We start from the raw sequence: 27,556 nt of genomic DNA, 5'->3' as shown, positions 1-27,556 counted from the left end.
TTAACCCCCTGGGACTCCTGCGTTGATACGCTCCAAACATTCTTAGCTGACTCTCGTCCACCTCGCCAAGAGAGCCGTGGGAGATGAAAAACAAAATCTTCCCCGTAAAGCCTTTTCAAAAGCTGAACAATCATGTCCTCCTGATTTCTGACTTTTTTTTTTTGCACGCTCTTAAATGTTTACCCTTCCCATGAATAACACACACCAGCCAGGTTCAATGGGCTCTTCCCTATTAAGCTTTAATGGACACCATGATATATAAAACTGCGAGCCTTTGTTACAGTGCTTTATCTAAAGCCGGCTATTTCCCTCTCAGCAGTCCCTCTTTAGTCCTTTGTAAAACATCCTTGCCTCATAGGAGAAACATATGCCTGCCTGCCTAGCATGCCTCTTCTGCACACACAAAAATGCCAGGCAGAAGGGAAACACTGCTCACTTCTCAAACTCTTCCCCAGTTTACCACTTGCAAATCTTTCCGAGGTCTCTGTGTGTTTGTTTTAACAACGCGGCACACAGGATGAGACAGATCCCTCAGCCTTTACCTTTCCAGTGTATGTTCAAATCCACTCTAAACACAGGAACGGTCCCATTCAGGAGCCTCTGACCAGCCTGCCAGTTCAATGAACAAGACTGACAGGAGCATCCCCCTTAACTCTTGCTCTGCCAGCATGGTCCTGAGCATGTCCTTCGCTTGTTCCACACTTTCCGTGTGCTTTTAGCCCCCATCGGATTGATTCCCCCCACCACCACTTGCTGCCTCAGAGAAACCATAAAAACCCATCTGAAAACAGAGGCAGTGACACTTGACTTCTGCCGACTCACCCCTCCCGCACCCGAGGGTGCACACAACCTGTCTCAAAGCACACCCACGTCCACACACATCCCCTGCACAAACGGAAAATAAATCAGCTTTGGGGAATAGCGTCAATCAGTAAGAACTTTTACGGCCCCCAAATACTGTGTCCAAGAAGTGCTGCTTCCTCTGGTGAACCCCTCAAAAAATCCATCACTGTCAGGGACAACTTGTAAAAAGACGACAATTCATAATGATTACTCTGCTCTGTCACTAATAGTATACTGCACCCTATTTATGAGGCCAATCCTTTTGTTCATCTTAGTTAGATGTCACTCGTAATGAGGTTCTGTGTAATGGATTTCAGTACAGTTAAGCACGGAGCTCAAACATTCTTATGACAGAAAGCTTTATAGCAGCCGTGAGTGTGATGATCAATTAAGTCCTGCTATAAGGGCCTTTATGGAATCTGGCATTCTAAATCTGTAGATTTTCATTTTTAAAGAGAGTATTTTTTATTTTAAAGCCACTCAGTGCTATGTGCCACTGTTTGTTTGTTTGTTTTTGTCTGTTTTTAAATACTATACCTATGTTAGAAAGAGAACATTTTCACAGTGGGAAACCCAACGTTCGTCAATATGCATGGTGAATCCCTTCTGAAATGGAAAATCATGGGACCAAAATGCAATACACTTTTAAGAATACTGGATGATATCCGGTTTGAAAACTGGGTCTTAACATCGGCACACGGAGAGTCCCTTAACCCACAGCTCGGAAAATTGAACTTCCACATGCCGTGTGATTATGTATCTTTTCTATGTGTAAAAAAGCTTTTTAAGCTGTTATCTGACTACAGTAATTGCCACTTTAAATTGATCCGCGTCAACAAAACCTGGATCCCTGGAGATTCACACCCAGAAGTTTGACTGCAGAAAAGGCCTAACTGACTGTGTGTGCATCTGAGACTCGTTCAGCATCCTCTCCGGGAACCAGCTCCTCCTCTCATCCTTGCAGCCATGGAGGCAAGCAAAGCGGTAACCCCATCTGGCAGCCCTCCCTGAACAGGGAGGCCTGGGTACGTAGTTCCATACAGTTACTTAGGCAGAAATAACTCTCCCTTTAATAATGACAATGAAAAAATGTATAAGGAGCCAAGATCTCTAACATCCAAATTGTATAATAAAAACACAATCAATAGCATGATGAATGCATTTATGCAGGTGAATGGGAAAAAATACACAGTGTTGTGCCAAGTATTGTCTGGTACAAAACACTGTCCTGGATTACCACTAGGACACATATTTTTAAAAATTCAAATATCTTCAAAACAATAACAAACAAAACATTGCTGACCAATGAACTAACTTCCTTAGAAGAGCCCTGTCAGTTAATACATGTCTTTTAATTAAGAACCCAGAGCATTTTTAAGGACTTTTTTTTTTTTAAAGAGAGTCATCTAAAAATTCACTTTCCAAATCAGTAAATTTGGTCCACAAGTGTATGCTGGGCTCCCCCCAAAAAACATTTTTTTTTTCCCAATATACTTAGCTCAGTCACTAGAAAGACCTTACAGTACTGTACTATCCTAAGATATTTTCCATTTGTTTCCAAAACACACCATCCCTATGGTCCAGATTTTCCCTTTGTTCACACTGACTCACCAGTAGGGACTGGCCCTCTACTGAAAGTGTCTGCAGTCAGTGAGAGCTCTCTGCACGGGTGAGGGGGGCTGAGTCAAGGCTCTTCCACAAGACTTCTCCGCCTTCCCCTCTGCTTCCAGCAGGCTGTGTGATACACTGCAACTTCACACAGTGGGTATTAAGTGAGTTAATTCAAAGGAGCTGAAACCTCATTGATCCTAATTGAAAGCAATACACCCAACCAAATACCTGCCCACCCCATCTGCTCTGGCCTGCCACCAGCTATTCAATACGAGAGAATTAATAGTTTCAGATATTCTAACTGACCCAATAAAGGCACTCATTTAAGCAGGGCTGCGTTAACAAAGTGAAAAAACAAGGGCAAAGTGGGTTCAAATGGGGCATCTTCCTCCTAGTTGCCTTTAACAAAGCTGAATGAGGCTTATTCTGACTTTTTATGTGCAAGACTTGATAAACTGAATGAGAAGGCACTCAATGATCAGCCAACGAGCATTGATGAATGGTCATTAAGACCCCCCTGCTCTTAGGGGGAGACCCGTCCGCAAAGTGGCGCCCCAGCTTGAAAGGGCAGACTCGCTAATGTCCAGATTTCTCTGCTTGCTTGTTCCACTTTCAATTTCAGACCACTGGCCACCAAATGAGGCTGACATATTGGAAAATAATGTTTTATGGGCGAGTGGTAAAAAATAAAATGGAGGCATTAGCTCTGCTTTCAAATTCAAATCTGCTAGTTTTGTCAGACCCCAAAGGTTTTGATTTTCCACCCAGCTGGAAGCTATTAGCGCTTTCTAAAGGCATCCCACTGACAGGGCAAACCTACCTAATGTGTGAGCTCTTGGGCTGAGGGAGACGGATCTCTCTTTTGGATGATTTCCTAACTTCTCATCACGTTGACAGTCAATTAAATAGATACAACACCTAATAAAAATGTACATTAATTTGTTTCTGCCACCGAAAGACACCTGAAACTGTATTAAATAGAGGCCATAAGAGATTGTCTCCTGACAATGATAAATCCAATTATACTTTGCAAGAAAAGCAAATGGTTTATGTTTTAGTTAAGCTACCTGTATGTATGATACAGCCAATCACAAAGAAATGAGTGAGACAGGAAAAAAAAAATTCAGTTCTAAAGCTCACTGAAGTATTCCATAAAGGTAAGAGGGTATCTTTGATTTTAAATTCCACTATATAAATGTCTGTAGTAAACAACCAGACACATTCATGCTATTTCCCTCAAATATTTCCTTGGGGGGAAATGACAGGCAAGCATTTGTGTCTCCTCAACTTTCAGCCAGCCCACAGAAGAGCTTATAAGAACTTTGCTTAAATGACAGAAGAACAGGAGACATGATTGCCATCTGAAGAATCTGAAAGGTGTATAAGCATCATGGGGTCACAGGGTTACTCAGGGCTGCCCGAGAGGGCCTAAGTGCTCGCAATCAGATGCAACCAAGTCAAAGAAAACCTGCTGGACAGAGGAAGCTTGTCTTCATAAATGATTACACCAAACATCACAGCAGCAGAAAAGCTTCACTGCTTGGATCATTCGCAACTAGATGACCAAGCACCAGACAACACAGTGCCCCCAGGGAGAACCTCCTGTATGGTCTGCCGAGAAATCTAAGTCTACCAGGGCAACTGGCAGGTCGAGAGCTAGAAGTCCTGACCCCTTCCTGTCACCCATGATACGTCACACCAGAGGACTCAGGTCCCTTTGCTTTGTGCCTCTCCATCACTTAAAGTGAGTTAACACTGTGCTCTAAACTAATTTGAAGATTCCAATCATAACATACTTTTAAATAAAATTACTTAAACTGATAAGCCAAAATAGCCTCTAAATTTTTTTTCATCTTCAATGCCCAGATAATAAAATGTTAATAATATCATTCTGACAATTTTTCCAGCAATGCATTTGACTCTTAACTCTGGATGAAGTATATAACATTCTCTACTTATGAATGAAAAGATGTGTATTCATACAATTAAGGATGTAGGGCACATGCATGTGTATTTTTGCAAAATGAAATTTGTTTAAGATAAAACATTACATGCTACCAATAAACAAAACCTATATTTACAATTATTATGAACGGTTTCCGACAGTGCCGATGCTTCTAAAATATCACAATATATTCCAGTTTTTTTTCCACCAACAACTGTTGATTTTCAATAACCAGTATTCAAACAAATTCTGAAATGTGAAAACAGATTTAGCACTTGCATTGTCTGAATGTCCTATCATTTAAATGCAAACCTCAAACCAACTAATATCATTTACTGTGGACTACTCCATAGGAACCAGCAAAGGGTGAAATTATTTTAAAATTTTTAAAGTAAAACACTTCCTTACTAATGCACCAGGCTGAACACTAGCTACATTAACTCTGTGCTTCATAGAAAAGCATTTTCCCATTAAAAACAATCAGTCTTCAAAAGCATACACTTGCATGCCAGTCTGCAAGTAAGTTGCCATTTAGAGTCCTCATATTTCTCATAACTACAGAAATCTCTCAGATAATATAGAGACACCCTAACTACTCATCCTGTATCCATTGACAAGGTTACACACTATATGGAAAACCTTTGTTTCAATGTCACCACCTCCCCATCCTGACTAATGGCGAGTTAGTTTTGTTAAAACACAAGGGGGATGGCGTATGCTCCAATGAACTTTCCCCCCTCCCAGCACCAGAGACAAAAAAACCTGCAGCTCTGCTCTGTGCAGACAGCCATCTGGACAGCTTTCCCCTCAAAGCCCGGCCCACACCACACTGCAGGCAAAATCAGAGCTCCAGAGCTCGGTGGGGCTATTCATGACATACCAATTTCACATTTTCTGCTTGTACGCTTGCAACAATAAATGCTAATGAGGACTATGAATGACAATTTTAAAGACAATAAAAAGGTCTCCAAATCCCTTGCATATGGAGACACTGTTTTCAAAACTTCACCTTCTGTTACAGAGCTTTTAGGGTCTAAAAGAGAAGGAAAAAAAAAAAAAGAATAACCTAAGGAAAACAATAAGATGATCAAAGCACAGTGAAATCTGTAAGATTTCTAAAGAAAGCAGTGTGTGTCAGCCGGGTGAACAGCAGATCTCATCACCCCTATGAGCAGCCCTATGATCGCACGAGGCACCTTTCATCTCTGCTGCCTCTGCCTTCTGCAGACGTGTAGCTTAACAAACGTAGTTCCAGCAAAACACTGAATTTTTTTTACAATCTAGGAACGAAGGGCAGCATTTGTCCAAAGCTAATTATAAATCATCATCACTCACCACACTTGGGCGCAGTGTTTCACAGTTCCCGTATCTTTAAGTAAACGTAAATGCAAAACAGTCCTCTTCGGCTAATATCTATTTTTAGAAACAATGCAATGGTTCTGGGAGGCGAAATTATAAACCATGTTTATTTTCCTCTTTTTTTAATTTCCTCTACTTCCCAAATCTAAAGTGAACAGGTATTACATTTTCAACCAGGAAAAATGAAACTAAACAAAACAATATTACTTTCAATGCAATGAAAGTACTGAACAAAAGACATCAATGTTCTGACCTTGATCGGAATTAAACTATTTTTTCACAGCAACAAAAATAAAACAAAAGATTTTATATTTTACATCTGCCTATAAACTGTGTGAAGGGGATTCTTTTCATTAACATGGATTAAAACACTTTCAACAAAATCCACCAGGTGGAGCAAATACACAGCAGTTAAAAAAAAAAAAACCCACAATTTTTTCATCATGTTTTTTTTTTCCACAGGATTTTACCTCTAACAAACTCTCCACTTCTCTCCACATGGCAAATTAGCAAAATCCATCCACACATACTAATTGGCCACATTTATAAACAAATTCAAACTTACTCAAAAAACTTTTTTTAGCTACCTCGGATTCCATTACAAATTTTCCTTCCAAAACAGCTTTATTTGTTCAAATAATACCCAGCACAGTCTATGTGCTTTATAACAATGTGAATTTTTAAATTACTGTTTCACTCCAACCTTACTGGGTTATTACATCATGTACTTCCCCTCCCCACCTCCCGACCCCTGCTGCCCACTTCACAAGGCCAGGTAAAACAGACCACAGTGCTGGATTATTCTGACATACACTGAGCAGTGGTTAAAATCTAGAAATCTCCACCTAAGTCCTACTCTGTATGGAAATTTCAATTCTCATTCTGACTTCTTATTAAAATTATTCTTAATTGTAGAAACCAAAATCTTATTTAAAATTGTGGAATCCTGTGACTCTCTTATCTGTTACATCAAAATGTCCTTTTTCATCACTATTGGTAAATTGACACAGGTCCACGGTTACTCACAGATTTTGGTCCTTTCCTTTCTCTTTTCTAGAGTAACTCACCTCCTCCCACCCTCTTCTCCCACAGATCTCCTTTCCTCTTGCCGTCTCCACACCTCCTGAGCACACCCACCACAAGGTGCCAAACCCACCTTCTTGTTCATATTTTGTTCTTTAGTTCCTGGTGCCACCACCTGCAAGCCACAGCTCTCCCTTATTCACTTTTCAAAGTCCTCCAAGCTCTTCTCACATTATAAACTCTCTGCTGCTCAGGCTGGATGCTGCAGATGGCACTCACGTTACCTGCATTTAGGAAAGCTCCAGGTGGACAGGCCTACCAAAAAGTTGGAACCTGAAAAAGGGGTACCTGGAGTCTATCAGTGGAGGAGGACACCAGTTAGGAATGTTGACTGTGGCTTAGAACATATTTACATGTTTCCTTCTCTCATGTTTACACTGATGGTGAAAGAGAAATACTCTCAAAGCAATGCAGCAGGCTGACGCATATGTAAACGTGCGCGTGCCCCGGGATGCCCAGGGCACGGGTGGCAGAGCCTCCTATGCTGGTGCATAGCAGATCCTGGTGATGCCAGCTCCATCACAGGTCGCACCCGGCTAACCCCAGTATTTAAATGGCTACATGCTTTTCACTGGAATGGTATACAAACACAAAAAATACTGACACTGCTTCCGTAAATACATTATGAGAAAGGACTTTTTAGAATAATCCCTACCAAACTCTTCCCTGTAAAGTTCAATTCATATATTCTTTGCAAGGAACGGAATCTATCCCCTGCAGCTGTCTTGTGCACAACGCAAAGGTGCGTCCTGCGCTCTTCACCTGCCCACAACCCCAATTAACATTAATGGGATGGGACGCGTGCCTGTGCATCTGAAGGGTAAATGCCCTTAAGTCTGCGTGACAGAATCCTCATGAAGTAGCTGGAAAAACCAAGTCACTGCATATGTCACATTTTCCCCTCTCCTTGCAGGAAACCCCTCCATCACCACCTTCGCTCCCCCACCCACAGCGCGGACATTCCAGCAGGGCAGGCTGCGGATAAAGAACCTGCTGGATGTCCTCTTGGTCAGAGGACATCTCGCTATACTCTGGGGATCTCCCAAAGGGCTCCACCTCCAAGCATTCCTCCGAATTTTTACTCTACGCTACTCTCAAACTGGCCACACAGTTTTTTGTCCAAATATTATTTCTCACCACCCCCAACTTCATCAAAGGGTGTGGCCCTTCCCACAGTAAATGCCCAAGTCCACGTTTAAATTCCGAGGAAAGGGAAAAACCCAACCTCAGAGGCTCTGCCACCTTTGTTTAAAAACGCCTGTTTTCACCGTCAGGCCTCACCAAAGCAACCTCTGAACCACTGGTTCCACACCAAACTGCTGGTGAGCCTGAGCCAAAAGGGCAGCACACATAGCGCACAATGTAACTAACAGGAACTAGGGGAGTAAGCGCCCATTCACTGGGGCCCGTCCTCCGCTGGCTCATGTCTGCCGCTGTTGATAGAGATATTGTTTCATAGCAAGGCCAGAGCATAAAATGAAAAAGCCAGATTTTTAAAACCATTTCAAAAAAAAAAAAAAAAAAAAGGCAAGCCTATCTGTCAAGTGCCGTCCAGAGAGCGCGGGGACACAGCACTGGCAGGAACCTCCGATTCCTGACCAAGCCCTCTTCCACACAATGCGTCCAGAAAGAAAGGAGCCCAGGGCGGGGGCCGCGGGACGCTGGCCGGCAGACAGGGCGGCCCCGCAGGATGTCGGAGCGCCAGGCGGCCGCGGAGATACCGCCTGCACGCACTCCCGGGCTGTTTTGCTCCTCAGGTAATTAAACAAGGAAGCCGGGCTGCTGGGGCCGGAGCCTGACCCCGGAGCCGCGGCTCCCCGGCTCTGCCTATCAGCTTCCGCAAGACCTGCCCGGAGCATCAACAGAGCGGCCTCCTCTCCCTCGCTCCCGTTTCCTCCTCCACCTCTTCCGAAAGCTGACCAGAAACAAGCCCTCCCCACGAAAACATCCACGGAGAGCGCTGAGTCTGTCATCAGAACCTCGATGCTGTTCCCGTGTCATTGGCCTCCAGATTTGAAAAGGCAAAAACCTGCCCTGATGGCAGGAACTTCGTAAAAATTCATACAGAACAAATCTTAATCAAGGTGGTTTATTCAAGGATAATAGTACCCAGATAATAATAATTTCTCCTTTTGCGTGGGCTTGATTAAAGTCTGAATCTTCACATTCAAAAAGCTCCCCAAGAAATAACTGATTTTGATCAGTTCACAGATTAAACATTTGTCGTGTGGTGTAATTAATATTGTTAGTTTCCGTTTTGATAATGAGCAAACACCACCTATGATGTGGGGTATTATGTTCATTCTGTTTCACCAAAAATCATATTTTTTAAAAGAACTCTACAATATTTCTTGTGAAAAAATAAAATAAAATAAAATAGTTCTGGTGTACAAAGAAAGTCACCATTAAAACTCTGGAATATTTTTTTAAAATCCCTTAAAAGATAAGAAAGTAGTGCACACACACACACATACTAAGAAATGATCAGAATCATGCAAGTAATATATTCTTCCTTCACGTCAAAATCCATAGAGTAAAATATTGGCTGAAAGAGACAGAGACCAAAAGAGAGATTAATACAAAAGCATGCCTGCTTGTCTGTGTTCAACACAAAGAACATTAAATGAAAACAACTGGCATGCTGCCAAATTCCTATAGAGGCAAAGAGATTCAAATAAATTGATTTCACGCATCACACTGACCTGGGATCAGTGTGCAGGGCTACAATGAGCTCAGAGCTCCATGTGGGGTAAAGCCCATTAATGCTATCAGACCCCTCAAACGCGGCCAAGAAAAGCTAAAAATACATGCAGACACTCTCCAAACCCAGCAATTTTGCTTAAGAAAAGGAGCTGCTTCGTTTCCTAATAAAGAGACCAACATCTGAAGGTGCATAGCATCATCTAAATTAACTTTTCAAAAAACTCACCCTTTTAAAATCACAAACGTGGCTTTTGAAACGCATCTGATATCTATAAATTGGTACTATGTGAACGGCCCCTCCCAAGATTCGAATATGAATACACACCGCTTTGCAACAAGTTTCCTCTGTCCCGACTGCTTCTCCTGCTAGCGCCCTGGCATCTTTTAGACAGCCAGTTTAACTGTTTTATACGCCAAATACTGGACCCTTCTTAGAATTTTCCTCAATGGCTTATTAGAGCAAGCTCCTCAGGCTGGACACCACTCGGAGCTGTCCCAAATCTGCCCACTCCTGACAAAGGCGCCTACTACAGAAGAACAGCTTCAAACCAAATTCTAGAAGAGTGAGCATTGTGCACATTCTGCATACACTTTAAAACACTGGGGGAAACATAGCAGCGTTTTGCCTACACCAGCTTTCACCTCTGCTGGTGGCTGTCCCCAAGGCATCAATCACTTCTCCCCTGGCCGCCCTAAAGACCCGGGCCTGTCTCCCAGTGACCCCTGCCTGGCTTCAAACTCCTCACACAGACCAGACTCTCTGGTGCCACCTCAGGCCACTGGTGCTTACTGCCCTGCCTGTTCAACTTCATACAGTTCTTGGCATCCTCTGCTTCCAAATTACAACCCCAAGAATCCAATGGACTCCATGTTTTTGCCAATATTAAGTAGGTGATTTTGGTTCTTCGCTACTTCTTGGGTCAACTTGAGTCTAAACCCCCTATTTCTCTACATGCACTACCATCACAAAAAAGAAAAAAAAACAGAAGTAAATTATTCAGTGCCACATGAAGCATAAAGAAAATCCAACAGTTATAAAATAGGTCAATGCAAATATATATGTACGTGTATGTATATATGCATATACATAGTGTGTGTATACAGACATAATTTTTTTAAAGTATGTACGAGAGAGAGAGAGAGAGAGAGACAGAGAGAGAGAGAGAGACAGAGAGAGAGAGAGAAGAAACTCAACAATGTTTCTGACGCATGACACTGAGGATTAGTATTTGCATATTGTAACAAGTAACACGCATTAAGCTGTTTTCCAAGGTGTGTCTTTGTCATGCATTTTTGTTTCAGCATGGATCTCTCAAGCTGCAAGGCTCACTGCCAGCAGGCCACAGCTCTTCCCCCCATGACCAGCAGGGACTATGGCCGAGACAGGGTGGGGGTGGGTAAAGACAGTGACATCTACAATATAACACCTGCAATATACACTCAAGGTCTAAAACCCAATATTCTTCTCAATTTATAATCTGTACTTCATATTTTTATTATATTATTAGGACGCCCCATAAGCAAAATATAGGCACAAGCCTATTAGAAATACAGGCACAGACATAAGGCAGAAAGCAAAGAATTATAACCTCTTTTAAACAAAATGCTTTCTTCTAATGGAAGATGGAGAAAAAGCAACTCTAAAGCAAGGGTTGTTGTTATTATTAGTTTGTTTCCTTTAAGTAAGATATGAACACCTTTCTTTCCACTCTGGACTTCGGAAATCCAATCAAGCAAGATTTGAGCTCTCAAAAAATTAATTTTTAGTAACAATAGTACATGAGGTAATAAGACAGAAGCAGAGGTGAGAGAACGCTCAACTGCTTAATAAATTGAAAGCCTTGTCTTCTGTTGATTTTATGCCTCTCACTAATTACAGCAGAAGAGCATCGCACTCTGAACAGGGGAATGAAAGGAAGAGGAATACAGACAGAAACTAAATCATGATTTAGGCGATCTCAAAGGAGCCTGTAATTATACAGGGGATCATTTCATTTTCTCTGGTCTTTCAAAAACAAAAACAAAGCTTCCTCTTTTGCCAATACCTTCTTGGGAACTTTAAAAACAAGCCAATAAGCATTTGTAGGAACTGCAAGAGTAGGGGTGTGTGTGCCTGTGTGTGTGTGTGTGAATCTATGTGTATGTGTGTGTGTGTGAATGTATGTGTGTGTGTGCGTGTGAGTGTGAATGTATGTGTATGTGTGTTTAAGAGTGTGTGTGTGTATGTGGTGCAGTGGTAAAGGCACCAGCAGTTACATTTCCAGAACAATGGCTACAGAAGGTAAATATTTTGCTATCCATCTTTCCATGCAGCCAGGTAGGCAGTCACAAAATTTCAGAAACCCCTTCCCAGTCCCTAGAGTGCCAACCAGTATCACACAACATTTGTGTTAACGCTCAATTCTCTTAGCACAGTTTATCTTTAATCATCTGTGCTTCTGCACAAGTCCAGTAAAACCCAAATCAGAGCTGGCTACAGAAGGCATCAACTCTCTGGAATCCATTAAGTCAGGGCTCTCCTTAATTTTCAACTGTTGCAGACTTCAAGAAAGTTACTTGCCAAATGGCAAACAGTTTACATTTACTGTCTCCTAAAGTTAGATATCACATTTTTTTAATTGAAGTACAGTTAGTTACAATGCATCAATTTCTGGTAGAAATCACACAGTAGATATCACATTTTTCTAAAATGTGCCTATGAACATGAACTCTGCTTAGGAAATGACATTCACCTAAAAGTTAAAAAAAAAAATCCTAATTCAACAGAAGAAAGAATAAATTGAAAAGCACTTTTTTTCCCTCTTTAGTCAACAAACTGTTTCAGAAAATACCATCTCTAGTTACAATAAACACAGAAATCATGGCATAGCTTTTACTCTTTAACTCCAAGTACTGCTCAGCTTATAACAGATGTATTATGAAACATGGCAAGAAGCAAAGCAACAAGAAGAGGGTGAAAAAAAATGTGGTACTTGATCATTTGATATCTTCAGACCCAAAGCTATCAAACAAGGGTTCCCACAGCCAGGCCGACTGAGCCCCACCCAGTCCCACATCCAAAGATTTTAAAGACAAATTTTTAAAACACAGAATACAATTCTTCATCAACAGGCACTAGAAGAGATAAGAACAAGAAGAGAAAAATCTTCACAAGTATAACTTTTTGGGGAAAAAAAATCATCGATTGATTTTTGGCATTTAAATAAATTGCAAAGTCAAAATATTTGTCTGTTCCTTACCTTGACAATATTCAAAGTTCCCTTTTTTCCGGCAGTCACCTATTACTAAACTCAGTGCTCTCCAAGTGTTTCTTTTGACAGATATCATTCTCCACCAATCGCTCTGCTAACTTCCTCTCTCCTTTTCTGCCTGGGACGGATAGAATGCTCACCAGCCCAGAGATCAATCTTCTCTATTGACAACAACAAAGGGGAAAGAAAACGCACAGATCACAACCAGTCTGGAGCGCCACACCCACCTACTTGCACGGCAACCCCGAGCCAGCTTGGTTTTGTTTGTTTTTAAGAGATAGTCACAAGCACTTCTAAATTTTAGAAAAATCTGAAACAATCCCCATTTTCTCAGTTCCTGTAATGATCTGCTCTACAGGGCTCTTAATTCTCCAATCAAGTGACTCAGAGCTGGCTACAACTCCTCTTTCCTCAAATTGGGTTTAAAACATATCTAACATCAATACCTTAAAAGGATGTGTTAGGTTTTACCCGGTTTGATTTTTTAAAAATTAAATAATCTCTCAGATATGGTTTCTTTAGAAAATGCTTGGAGACATCACGTGCTTTGATTACATTTTGGGGAGTTTTACATGCAAGTTAAATCCTGTTTCAAAACAGAGTGGTGTCCACACTGTTTCACTGTTTTGAAATTCATCCTATGCCATCGTTAGCTAAAATAGTCTGAAACAACTGGTAACAGTAATTAATCATCTTTATGTAACCAACCAGTTTGAAAATATTAGTAACAACAACAATTGATGAATCATTTTACCAAATAAATAAACTTCTATCATTTTTTTTATTTTAAAGCAAACCAAATATTCTCATTTTTCCTGCTAGATTTGGCAGGTTTAGAATGCATTCATTCTCAGACATTTACTGCCTACTACTCACCTACTATTACTACTACTACCATTACTATGAATAGAGCAGGTATCACTAATGAGTTCCCGTAATCTATGAAATGTATATCACATGTACATTAAGTTGTAACTCTATAAATGCAAAGGAATAAAGGTTATAAAAGCAATCTCAAAAGTTATTACTAAGGCTGCTGCTATTATTATTTTAAGAGACCAAACTATCCTCTAGAAATTGTAATTGGAAAATATATATACTCCAATGTATACAAACAAGCACAGTCTGTTACAAGAAGAAAGCAATGCCCGTTATATGCCATAGTATGACTCTGCTACCATGTAATCACATGTTTCTCGCTCTTTATGGCAAACATTAAATCAGCAATGTTCAGGAAAAACACAGGACTAGGCATTTCTCAGTTGCAAACTGTCTTGAAGCACAGCAAAGATCATGAAACCCAATCGGTCAGAACTTCGAAACGTTTAGTTTATTACGAAATCTAAAAATTTTATGAACATATGATGAAGCAAAAATTTCAATCCAAAAATGCCCAGGATACACAGATATACATACACATACATAAACTCACAAATAGGGCAGGGGGGTGGGGTGGGGGTGGGGCACCCAAGGAGGGAGACTTGGCAGTAAATACGTTTAGATGTTAAATAGTATTATTTCCAGAACATGGAAATATGGGTAATTCTCTAAACAATTCTGTATTTTCAATGTTTCCATACTGAGGTTAAAAAAAAATACATTGGGAACAGAGGATAAGCAAATTTTGGGGGAAAGAAGAAAATGGATTCTTTTCTTAGACTCAATCATGATGTCTGATAATATTTGGTGCCTCAACACTAAACCATTAACAAAAGGCACAGAGAGTCTGACACAGTAGACGCTGCCCGTGTGGGCCACGTGTAACCATCTCCATTAAACAGATGAAGGCGGCCAAGCACAAACAAATCCTCTGGAATCTATTTCTTCCTTCTCATGACTGCTGAATACCAGACTAACATCTGGGTTTAAGAACAAAAATGGTACAGTGGGTCTCAGTTTTGAGGCCCATAAAATTACCACGTGGGTAAAACTCCTCTAAAAGATACATTTTTCGATTATACATGATCCCTCAATATAGAATACATTGTTCCACTTTTTAACTTCACTTGTGCCTCTGTCAGAGTATTCTAAAGTGAATGGGAAAAGCTGACAGGAAGAGTGCGATACAAAATATTTTATATGTACATGTTTATAAACGCTTAAATGCGAACATCACATACAGACATTCAAGTAATACACAGTGTCAACCTAAAGTTACCCGTGAGAATTTTCCTCATGCAACTGTTTTTATAAATGTAACATTATTATCAACGATCAACAGGAGAACTCAAAAAAAAAAAAAAAAAAAAAAAACAGGAGCTAATGTTGGGATTTTTCAAAATAATGACTTTGGAAAATTATGTTTGGGTTTCATACCTCCAGGGCAATAAATGGTCTTCTGATGTGAAATAATAGTAAAATGAGTCATGGTAACACACACTAGGAAATGCACCCCCAGGTATCTGTGATACTTCACACTGAAGTGTACCACGCACAACTAGCTGAAAGTAAAATTTCTCTTTTCTTTAATCACCGCTTTGTTCTAATTCTCAGCCCTCAAATTTGTAAAACCTCCTTATGAGGGAAACATTATACCGAGACAAGTTTAAAAAGCTAGACTTGACCAAGAGTAGATCGCCTCGAATAATTTGTAGTTCGACAAGAGTGTTATTAAAAAGGCTCACCATGTTGTATTACCATGGAAATTGTGGAAAACATACATTCCCAAACAAATATTACTTTTTCTCAATGGTATGAAGTAATGAAAACCACATGTGTCAATCTGTGATCCGTGCAGCGGTTCAAGCTGCAGCTAATAGAAAATACAGAAAAGTGAACTCTGCTGTATAAAGGATTCTTGTTACAGAAATATAATGAGAAAACCAGATGCAGACAGAAAACCTTAATCACAGATGGGAACGTAATCACTGGCACACAGAATACGTTTTTGATCAATCTTAACCATATGCGCAATGTATTTATTTTCGAAAGAATGCAATAACTTGAGAGAACCTTCTATTTGAATTCAGTTAACCTCATATTTATAATGCTTTTATCTTACTCTCCACCCCCGTCCCCCACCATCCCTTCAATGTGTACACCGAGCCAAGGTTTTAAAAGGAAGAGTGGCTGGCTTTGGCAAGTCATTCTTGTATCAGTTTATCTTTCAAAGTTTTAATAGGATGTAAAGACTACACACAGCGGAATGAACCTCAAAAAGCGACCAAGTGCAGTTCCCCATTACTGTGTTTCTCCCTCACTGCCAGGAATTCCTTCGCTGCCTAAACACATTTCTCGAGAGAATTGTATCAACATTTGGGGTAATTTTTCCTTCAGTAAATAATACCTTGTTATTCCAAACATGAGGCTTTAACGCCTCTCTTTTTAATATATCAACCTGGACTGAATCAAACCTTAAGTTCTAACTTTCCTCTTTCCTTTCAAGAAAACATTTTATAGCAGAAATACTGTTCCTTTGCATTACAAAAATACAATTAGCTTTTGGTTCCAAGGGGAATTACCACCAAAGGAACCTGGTCTATCATACCTGACTTAGAAAATATCACCTTAAGTACAGTCCATAACGCTAGGCTATAGCTGACCTCGGTCAAGGCCTCCATGGTCTTATCCGTAGGACAACTCTGGGTCCTCCTTATTTGAAATAGTCAACAGAGCACAGAGCACCAGGTATGTCTCCCTCTAGGGCTACAGTCAACTTCCAACAGGAACTGACTGGGGCAGTATGGCATTCAGGTGTCCCTCGGCATGGGTCACAGGAACTAAACTTCAAGGCGCCAGTTACACAACCTTCCTCAAACTTCCATGACATTTATTCACCCAGATTCTCCTTCTCTCTCCTAATTACACACCCTTGATCTATGCCTAGAAACACACAGCCCTCACCCCTGCCTTAGTCTGACACTCAATCCTCCCTGATTTGGCACGAACCTGCACCTTTCAGCCTTCGCTCCGTCCCTGCCCTCAGCGGGTGCCGCTCTTCCATGGATAGACTCCCACAGACGCATCATCCCACCATTGAGGCTTTGTCCATGAACTCTTCCCAGACTGCTGGATGGCCAGCTCCTTCTCAACACTCAGGTTTCATTCAACATCACCTCCTCGGAGATGGTTCTCCCTTCTGTCCAAGACAGTCTCACCACCACCAGCAGCAACCCCTCCCAACACTCTGACGTTATTTTTTAATTTTCTCCTTTGCATCTAACACTATGGGGAACAATGTTACGAGCATCTCCACTGTCTGCTCTCCACCCCTAAACTGTAAGCTCTCCGTGAGCAGGGGTCTGGTCTGCTTTGCAAACTACCCTATCCTCCAAACTTAGAACTATACTTGGTACCTAAAAGTTTCCACCTAACAAAATGCTACAAAGTCTCGCTTCAATCCCCCTGGCCTTCACAAACCTTTTGCTTTCCACTCCTGGGGCCCATTATTCTCTCTTCTTTAAATTGTAATTGCATTTGTGGTTTACGTCAGGCTGGGCAAGCTTTACCTTCCCGATCTTGCTCACAGGAGCCCCATTCCCACCAGTACTGTACACACACAGTACGGGGACCACCTGGGGCATCCAGGGCTGTGAAGCCAGCCAGCCCTTCCTCCCAAAATAAGCAGGAGGGTACCACAGTTATGAACTGCAGCATAAGTCCACACAGTCCGTAAGGTGCAAATGCACTGCACTGGCTTTTATGCATAGAATTATCTCCCAATTGAGTTCACCAGTTGCATTTTCTGTTCTAGAAAGAGACCCCATCTTATTATTCTCTTTTTGTCTTCAGACTTTATCTCGATACAATATATGCATTTTTGTTGCAAGGGCCACAGGGAAAGGGCCGTGTTTATTCAACAGTCTTCATACCCAGGGCCTGGCTCACAGAAGGTGCTCACTCAATCCTGGCTAAGCAAAAAAAGGAATAAATGATCATCGAATACTATCTAGTCCTTCTTCAAGCCTCTTTCTTTTATTGTGATAAAGCATTATTTTAAAATCCTTCAAATATCATTTTAAAAGAATCCATTAAACAGAAGGCAGGTAACCAATCTGTAATTCACTTTTACTCAAAGTAAATATGCCTAGATGTTAAATAGTATTCCCAGAAAATGGAAATATGGGTCATTTTCAATGCAGTAATGGGGAGGGGTGTGGGTATGCAGTATGGGGAACTGACAATGCAGGATGATCAATAAGTTAACAAACCAGGCTATTTAAGATAGTAGGCAGCCCTAAAATAGCTCCTCTGTTACAGATGCAATTTAATCTTCAATAAAATAAAATCTTCTAAAATGACTGTACGTTACCTACACTGACCCCCCCAGAAGCCTACTGCACGCATGCTCGGGCTGGACTGGAATCTCAGGTCTCACACTTATCAGGTGTCTGACCCTGAACAAGTCACTTAACCTCCAAGTTTCAGATGTAAATCTTTACAGTAGGATAACACCACCCAGCTCACCAGGATGATATGGAGAGAGAACACTTATAAAGCGCCTGTCTTAGTGGCCCCAGTGTAAGTGTTGCTTTATTCAATGTGCTTCAGTTCCTATCAGTCGAGAGTAGAAAGGCAGTATAAAACCTATTTTAACATCATGATTTAAAGCGTTAGGTCACTTTCTCAAAAATGCAATCCAAATATTTCCTTTCCTGAAAGTCACCGCTGGACTATTAGTGATAAAAATGAAGTATGATCAGTCAGCAATCCCAAAGTACGTGGAAGGAAGCTGCGGGTCCTAGAACATTTTAGTAGAAAAAAATATATATATACCACAAGCTAATGTTTTGTGATTAATTTTTTTCCCCCTCATCTAATTTCATCTGTGCAAGATCATCTCTAGGGGATAAGAAAAGAGAGAACCAATTATTTCCAAAGACTGGTTTCTCCAAATAAAGGCATCTGTTCCATGCCGGCAACTTTCACATGAAAGAAAAATGGGACTTTGAAAGTATCTGCATTCATGGTTGATGGTCGCCCGTCTCAGAAAAGAAAAAAAAAAAAAAAGAGAGAGAGAGAGAGAGATCTACAACTGTCCAGCTGCAAATCTGGTCTTCTCTTTTCTCCTGCCTCAGAAACTGGTAAAGCTGTGAGGTTTTCTTTTTTTTTCTTTCTTTCTTTTTTTTTTTTTTTTTTGACTCTAAACAGCAACTTTTCTAAGTGCAGTGAGAAGTCTTGATGAATTTCCATTTTAACTTTAATATAATTCCCACTTCCCATCTGTGTGGCTGGCCCTGCTCATGGGGAAAGTTCCTAGACGGTGGCGTTTGAGGACTTGCAGGAGAGCAGCAGTGAGCCCTGGAACAGACAAGCCTGGGGATGAGAAAAACGGTTCAGACCTTGCCCAGCACTCGTGCAGGATGACCTCGGGCGCGAGGAAGCCTCCAGGAGGGATTTAGAAATAATCTCACTCCCAGGTGAGTATTAAATATGTGAACTTCACTCCACGAAGCCACCCAGTGTGCCTCCTCCCCACGTCTATGTGTCTGGAATCATTCAGTCACTTGCCTTAAGGGACTAAGGGCTGTCCTGAAACCACCTCTTGGGAAATGTTACCTGGAAGCAAAGACAGTGAGATTTTCTTCACCCATTTGGGCATTCTAGGTCCCAGAATCTTGAGGTGAGATGGACCTGTCATAGTATGCAGCGCCATTCCTACCATTAAGGCTGATTCATCAAGCAGCAGAGAAGTTGGAATCCCATACAACGTCAGAGAAAAGACAAGACTCATTGAGGGGGAGGGAGTGGGAGGGGGTCTGGGGAAGAGGACTAGAGAGAAGTACTCAGCCTCGGGGTCTACCCAGAACACAGACCTGGAAGCAAAGGAGGGACAAGAGCCCCTGGTACCTAATGGATCACCTGGGGGCAGGAGAGAGGGAAAGCTGGGAGCCATGAAGAACGTTTTTAGCCTTGTTGGGCGGTCCTTGATGAAAGGGACATTTCAGCTCATAAATATGTCCATAGACACAATATTTTGCTTACAGTTTCAAGGAGCCAAGGAGCTCATCCTTTACCAAAAGCACACTTGTGAGCTTCAGAGTTAAAAAAAAAAAAAAAAAAACCAAACAGGGTAAGATGTACATCGATGAATACGCAAGTGACTTAACCACTTCAGTTTGCCCAGGGCTGATCCTGCACGGAGGAGTTTTTGTTTGTCCTTTTTTTTCGGTTGCTGAAACTTAAAGCTAAAATATAGAGGCAATAAATTGTACATTCTAGCTTGGGAGAACACAATAAAAAAGGATCAAGGTGGAAAGGGACTGGGAAAGAAACAACATGCTCTTGCATCCAAAAATTTCGTTTTGGTCTTAGCAATGAGATATTTCAGGACAGTATTAAGTAAGTAACTTGAGTTCAAGGCATGAGCTTTCAAAAAATAGTTAATACAGCATCAAAAAGTACCCCAACTGTTCCAGACTCCTACCTTCAAGAACCTTACAAACTAGCAGAGAAGTCTGAATCACATGGGTAGTAGCAAAAGGTTAGATGTGATAAATTCTATCTTTGAGGAGGAGAGGTCATGAAAACTTCAGAGGACAAAGTTTCACAAGAGACTCAGAAGAGGACAAAGCGGGGTCCCAGGAAAAAGAGGTCTTAATTAAGGCTGAGGTGAGAAAGGTCTAGCTTTCTGACTTACACATCTCTGTGTTCCCAGGCATTCAGTAGGACCAGACTCTACGTCAAGTATTTGCTGAATGAATGTGACTGAGAAGGAACCTTCCAGGAGAGAGCGATGGACAGGTCAAGAGTGGTCAAGTCTGATGCTAAGAATCAGCGAGACTCCACGAAAACGATACTGTGCTTCACAGCAGTCTCATGAAATTCGCATGGCAGCCTCATGAGGTCATGCCATTATCATCCCAATGAGAATTATTCCAGATGAACAGGAGGAGGAGAAGCAGATTCAGCAGGTGGGAAAGCACTTGGGAGCTGAGTCTCTGCACCTTCTGGCAGAGAAGAGAACAGCGCTACTTTCCCCCAGAGGGGCCGAATCCCAGAACCAGTCCATCCCAGGCTGATGCTACAGTCCCCCTCACTCTGCAGGTCAGTGAAACAGGTTTGCAAAAAGACTCAGAGGACATGCCACCAAAATTCTTCCAACTACCACTGCCTGCTCCCCACATTCCTCCCACAAAGCAACTAGGACTATCAGATTCTCAGACACACCTCTTCCACACGCAGAAGTCTATGCATTTCTGCACAAATGTGGCACACTATATGCGTTGCTCTGCTCCCACTTTTTTTTTTTTTCTCACAATCTATCTCAGGAATGATTCTGCATCAACACATATAAGTTGAGCTCATTCTTTTTAAAAGTATAGACTGGCTTTTCTGCTAAGGGTCCTTTTTCTGCCTACGGTTCATTTTTATCAAGTACAATTGACAACAGAAGAATAAAGTCTGAAAAAAACTTCAGTTCTGACAGATTTTACCCACAAACTCCAAATCTGGTTAAAATTTAAAGAGTGAAAAAGGATTGCCAGTGTGTTTTCAAATTAAACAATACTAAACAAAACAAGATGAAAGCCTCTGAAATAATGCTATCCTGATGCCCCACACCCTGAGGTCCTCGTACCCGTAGATTGTGCTGTTTCTTCCAAGAACTAAAATCCCTTAAATAGGGGAGATAATTAACGGTGAACAATTTAATCAGAAGAACTGAATACTGCCCCTTACCATATAAAAGGGGTACCTATGTGTTCTAACATGAGGCCTGTATTTTAAAACAAAAAATTGTGATTCCACACACAACAGTATTCTGTTTACAGTCTGCTGGTTGTAAAGTACATGGAGACAAGTTTCTATTAATTTCAGTGTTACTTTAATGCATTTTTTTTTCTTTTTGGTTTTGTTTTTTTATTTTAATGCATTTTTTGTTCATTTAGTTTAAAGGATATATGAAAAAATGTCACTGTGTGAAAAAGTATTTGGTCTGCAGACCACGCCTGGGGGACAGAATGAGTGAACGTGGGTTCAGAGGCCCTCTGAAAGCTCTCTGCTCCCCACCCAGGAAGAGCAGTGAGCCGAGCATCCGGGCCACACTGGTGTATGCGCCCTGCCCCTGCCGCCCATCAGCTCCTCCGGACCCCTTACCCCCGGTCCCTGTCTTCTCTTCTCTACATAATATTTTAATTGAATTGAAAGAAGTTTTATAAATCATCTTCCAAACAAAAGTCCAATGTTCAAAACACGTGTAAAACAGTTAGGCTGCTCTGGTAGAAAGTTAAGGGTCCAGACTCAGCCCACCTGACCACTTTTTATTCTCTCATGTGGCCCAAAGCTACCTGCGAGATGAGAGAAAACTCAAAACAGTTTGAAATTCATGCAAGGAGCCAAAGCACAGGAGGGCACCAGGCCCCAGAGAGATCAGCAATCAGTCCTCCATGCAACCATTCACTCTGGAGGGAAACTCACCAGGAGACAGCCCCACTGACATGTCCCAGAAGTAGCTGGACCCCGAGAGTCCCTGGAGCGCGGATACACAATCGGGTTCTGAGGCGCCTTTCTGGAGCCCATGACTCTCTGAGTCTACAAGGGGTAGGTAAGCTGCCCCTTAAACATGGAAGCAGCGCTCAAATTCTGGTGAGTGATTCAATGGACGCCTCATCTGAGCTGTCAACTCTGCACTCTCTTTGAACCCTGCCATATCCAAGTTCTAAGTATTTTCCCTCTGCGGTATCTCTGGCACCTGCCTCTTCCTTCTTGTCCCAAAAAATCAATTCTGGCTTTCCTTCTTACAATATTTAACATCAAAGCTGCTGCAAAACAAGTTCCCTTCCTGGCCTCAGTCTTCCCCCACCCCAATCTATCCAGCCCACCACGATCAGACCAACTCTTCTAAAAACACCACTTCAATGGGGTCCCTGGTTTCCTGCTGCCTGGCACAATTTTTTTTTTTTTTTACTTTGGTTTATTAAGATTTATTTCACCATGGCATCCTTTGTTCACAAGAAGTCCAAGTAGAAAATCTAATATATAAAGCAATTTGTTGTAAAAAGCAAAACTATTCTGGTTTCACAGTGCTGAGAGCATGAATGAAAGGGCCTGGACCCAATCTGGGCACTCTCCATGCCACCTCTCAGCCCTGAGGGCTCCCACAGGACACAGCTGTTAAAACTTCTGGCTTCTCAGAAGATAAAGCTGAAGTTACAATTCCTGACAGTTCAGGCAATTATGATCTTTCTGCTTATTTCTCAATAATCACCCAAAGGTCCTTCTGCTCTATCCACATTTGTGGATTCTCTCTCTACCTCTACCCTCCCATCTTAACACTTTTCCAAAGGTCTTTCCACCTCTGGGCTTCTGCGTTCCCCCAGTCCTACTTTATAACTGCTCACAACCTCATTACAATAGTGTTGCCTTGAGATATCCTACCTGTCTTAAGGCAAGCTGAAATTCCCACTCGCTCTGCCTCTAAAACCACAGTTACTGTACCGTTTAACTGGTAAGCAATCAGGCGTCTTCATCTTTTGTAGCTATATCATTTGTCCTGAGTAGGCTTGGCCTCCTGAGCCTACTCACTGTTCTATGTCTCCATCTAACACACTGCTTTTACACAGAGGAGGCACTCATCACATACTTATTAACTTACTACAGATTTACAGTCAAGAGCAAAAATCTTCCCTTCAGATACTCTAAAAGGTCTCATTACCAGAGCTAGCCAAAGAACATATGCCTGTCTTTTAAAATAGTCAAATTAGGTTTAATGGGTGCTCATTTTATTACTCTCCATTTATATTTTCCTCTGATGTTTCATACCCACCTTCTCCAGCTGACTCCAAGCTTGACTTGGACAAGTCAATGAAGACTGATCTCATTTACTTTCCATTTAGACGCACCTACCTAACTTTACTTTAAACAAAAGGCTTCAGATTCATTGTCCACATTTGTTTCCCATCAGAGGTCAAACGTGGATCTCATTTCCAAATAAATCTAGCTAGAGATGAGAATGAAAACGTGTGACAGGTAGGCAAAGGGGTTAGGCAATAAAGAATACTTGCATGACACGTGATAGAAGTTTCAGAATCCTAACATCACTTAAAAAGAACACTTTCACGGGGAAGAAGGACTACTATGTCAGCCTGACAAACACCACGGTTCCAGTCCCCAGATCGTCTGCTCTTCTCCCCAGCTGTGTTTGCTCATCACTGTGTACATAACATATGCATAGACTCAGAAATAAACCAGCCGTCTTTCACGACCTGTCCTACTGCTCACAGCTTCCTGTATCTTGAGGTAAGGGGCAGGAGTACACTACTTCCAGTTTGAACAAAACAGATCAACTGACCTCCTGAGACTTGGTATTTAAAGCACAACTTGCACCATGCTTACCATGTTCTCTGGGAGATGACTTCCCAATTTCTGACGTTCTGTTTGCCAAACTGGATGTGCATTTGAAATACTCTCTGCCACACTACGGTGCTAGCTCCCTGGCACAACTCTCTGCCAAGCCTTGCAGGTACCATAATATATCTACTCTCCTAATCTCTCTCTGATCTCCCACCTGAGTGTCACCAGGTGCCCTCCCCAAAAGGTCTAGAGGAAGGGACGTCCCCAACACTCTAACTTCTCTCAGCCACTTTTCTCTTCTGGTGCCCCACAAGATCTGGCCACAGCTAGCTCATCACTGCTCTGGCAGTGTTTCCTCTCAAATTATCAGTGCCCCCCACCCCCAGCTCCTGAGCTTCTTGAGGCAAACTGCCATTACACTCATGGTCATAATTTCTCTACTCTTTCTCTGATGTAATATTCAATTCACCCAAGTCAGGTACCAGCTAAGAGTTCACTGCATCTATCCTTTTAAGACAATCATCTCCATGGCAAAGAACTTGAATTTGGCCTCCCACTGAATGCCAATGCAAAAACTTTCTTCAACCTGGGAAGCAACAGTGATTCCTGTGGTTTCCATTTCTAATGACAGAAGAAAATCATGTAAATTCCGTGCCTTGCCAATTGCAGATATTCCTAGTCAATGGTAGAAGTTCCTGCTGCCACCTTGGATGATCACAAAACGCTTACCTTGATCACATCAGAAGTACAAACAAAAGTACAGTAGCTCCTAAGTTCCAAAGAAATCCAGCTCGAGTTCATTATCAATAATTTCACAAATCAGGACTAAACTCTTAATAATGGCTATATATTTAAAAACTAAGGAAGAGTACCCATATCTAAGTGTTATTAGTAATAACTGTGCTTTTAACTGTTTTTAGAAGCAGCAGCAGACTGCCCCTTCAGCCAACCGATAGTTTTTTTTTTTTTACTTAATATCTGATTCCTAGCCAAATGATAACATGCCCCTGTTGATTTAAATAAATTATTACTAACCAGGTTCTCTTCAAAAATGGTTTAAAGAGGTTATTTCCTACTTTTCCAAGTGACTCAGGTCCAAACCTGAAGGCTGTGGGGCACAGCCCAAGCCTGGTAGGCACCACTGGCCACCACGCTGCAGCCTCTAGCCCGTCACTCCTGCCCCCAGGCACCAAGTTCACCTCGCCCAGCAACTCTGAGGGGCAAGCATAAAGCCTATTTTCATGAGCAAAACCTAAACTCTTTAGTTCCTTCTCACTGCATAAACGGATTCTTTCCTCCATCATTTCCTCCTCTGAAAAAGGCACAGGAACAAAAATTTCAGACAATCATCTAAGGTCCAGGACGGCTATGGACAAAATGACTCCCTACAACACTTCTTCACAATGAAGAACAGAGGGAAGATAATAATATTCTGCACTAATTCCATTTCCCAATTACATGGAGGTTAGTAGTGCTCCCAGCTCGGAATTAAAAATATCAATAATCTTTCTTCATTCTCCTAACCACGGGAAATTCTTGAAAACCTACTCCTAATATCATATATAGACTCATACATATAAGAGATGCAAAGCCAGATGACTGATGCGTCTACCCATCATTTCACTCCTGAAGAATCACCCGAGGGCTGGGGCGCACCCCACGCCACCCAGCAAGTCAGCGGCTGAACTGGAGAGGGGACCTCAGTTTGTCTGTTAGCCACGGGAGCGCACACACACCAGAGCCTTTTGCTTATAATATAGACTACTTTTACACCACATGACCAGCTACAGACTCAAGATGGTGCAGAATCCCTCTCCTCTTAGAAGTGACCAGGAACTTGGACCTAGCCAACTGGGCAGACACTGAGGTCAAGGTATAGAATGATCAAATAGACTAAGGTGGGACATGCCTCGGGGACTAAGGACAATGGGCAGGAGACGGCTCTCGAGTAGTGGATGAGACCAACAGAGGGAACAGACTGATGGGTCAAGGACTCCGTGTACTGTAAGAAGGTGGGACCCTGACGAGGGAACAGCATTTAGAAATGGAGCTGCCTGGCTTAGGAGGTACTGAGGGATACAGACTGGCACACATTTGGGCACATCCAAGGGTATCTGCTGGCTAGTAGCCAACTCTGATGCCTAGGCCGGGGGCAAAGGCACATGTAAGGAAAATGGTGGGCATGCAGCTCCTGACTGCTGAGGAGCACGTGAAGCCAGGTCCTTGGAGGCTAAGGCTCTAATTTTAGAACTTGGGAATGGAGTAGGTAGTGAATTTAGGGGACACAAGGAAACCTCAGTTTTCTAAATCAAAAAAGGTCAAGCCAGAAGAAGAGCTATGGCCAGAGTCTTAGAGTGATGGGGTAGAACTCTGAAATGAAGAAAGCAAAATGCTGGTCAATCATTTACTTAAAATCAGTGATGACAATGTACAGGAAGGTTATCTATCAATTCCTCTGCTCTCTCCCAAGACCAGCAACGAGGTGGCAGCCCCTGAATGCCCAGAGCACACTCAGAAGCTGTGTCACAGTACCTCTCTTCCCTTTTATCCATCCTGGACAAGTACTCTAGGTTTATCCGTGAAGAGTGTGCCTGGCAATTCAAGTGTGAAGCTACAAGCTACAAGCTACAAGCTACATAGCCCATAACTGACCCTCAGCCGTGAGCACGTCTCACCCTGGACAAACTACTACATTCACAAGTCCACCCAGCCGCGACTGGGGATGGAGCCCACACTGGACCAGATCCACACTTCACCAGTCTTTCTTCTACCGTTATTCTCTATGTCCAGCTTTACATGGATAGCATAGCCATTGATTTTATTTTTGCAGGAATGAAGTATTATTTTTATTATGATTATTTAAGACATGTTAGAATTTTTAGTTAATACTGGATGATTTTTTTTTTAAAAAAGCATGTCTTTCCTAGAAATGTCACTAGCAAAATGCATCCAATTTTTCTCTAACGTGGTGCTTTCCTTGGCCATAAAACTTACTTGATTAGCAGTACTATAGAAGCTAAAGCTTTTGTATGGAGGCACTCAAGCATAATTTAATCATTTTATTTAAGCATGAAAAAAATTATTCTGAAAGCCCTGTTAGGTAAAATATCCCCGATTAGTTTAAACTTACATTTGCAGGTATATTAAAGGTGAAATAAATCACAGAATGCCCCGTATGCAATGGAATAGTGTTAACTTTGTTATAACAGTCAGCACTATGTTAAAAATTGTAGTATTAGAGAATAAGGAGTAACTATCTCATTTTTAATAACTGCATTTAAATAGGTTATTTTACAATAAATTTTGTTTTACGCAAACCCATTTTTTACTACCAGGATTTTCACCTATGGAAACCTCTTTTTATAGTGAAACAAGATGAGTTCCTAACTGCATAATACCATTTATCTGCTGAGGATAAAAGTGCCAACAAATGAAAATGCACATTAGGCAAGAGATTGTCAGAATAGAAAATTGTCTTTTTTATTTTTTTTTTTTGTTTTGTTTTTTTGTTTTTAAATAACCCACTCAC

At 41.7% G+C, this 27,556-nt stretch overlaps 1 protein-coding gene across 5 annotated transcripts in view; it reads right to left on the bottom strand.

Moving 5' to 3' along the window:
* RUNX1T1 (RUNX1 partner transcriptional co-repressor 1) overlaps positions 1–27,556 on the bottom strand; it is a 138,804-nt gene that overhangs the window by 100,807 nt on the left and 10,441 nt on the right. For 2 of the 5 annotated variants that reach the window (XM_031439304.2, XM_064476967.1), the window contains exon 2: positions 12,784–12,956. The exons of 2 other annotated variants lie outside the window; for them this stretch is intronic. In XM_031439304.2, coding sequence (XP_031295164.1) covers positions 12,784–12,871 — 88 coding nt within the window. In that variant the 5' untranslated portion in view covers positions 12,872–12,956. The remainder of the gene's footprint in view (positions 1–12,783; positions 12,957–27,556) is intronic. One more of the 5 variants, XM_064476968.1, reaches the window with a different exon arrangement.

The sequence above is a fragment of the Camelus dromedarius genome, chromosome 20, assembly GCF_036321535.1.
Source record: "Camelus dromedarius isolate mCamDro1 chromosome 20, mCamDro1.pat, whole genome shotgun sequence".
NCBI lineage: Eukaryota > Metazoa > Chordata > Mammalia > Artiodactyla > Camelidae > Camelus > Camelus dromedarius.
The sequence above is the reverse complement of the archived record's forward strand: the minus strand, read 5'-3'. Positions and strand labels throughout refer to the sequence as shown.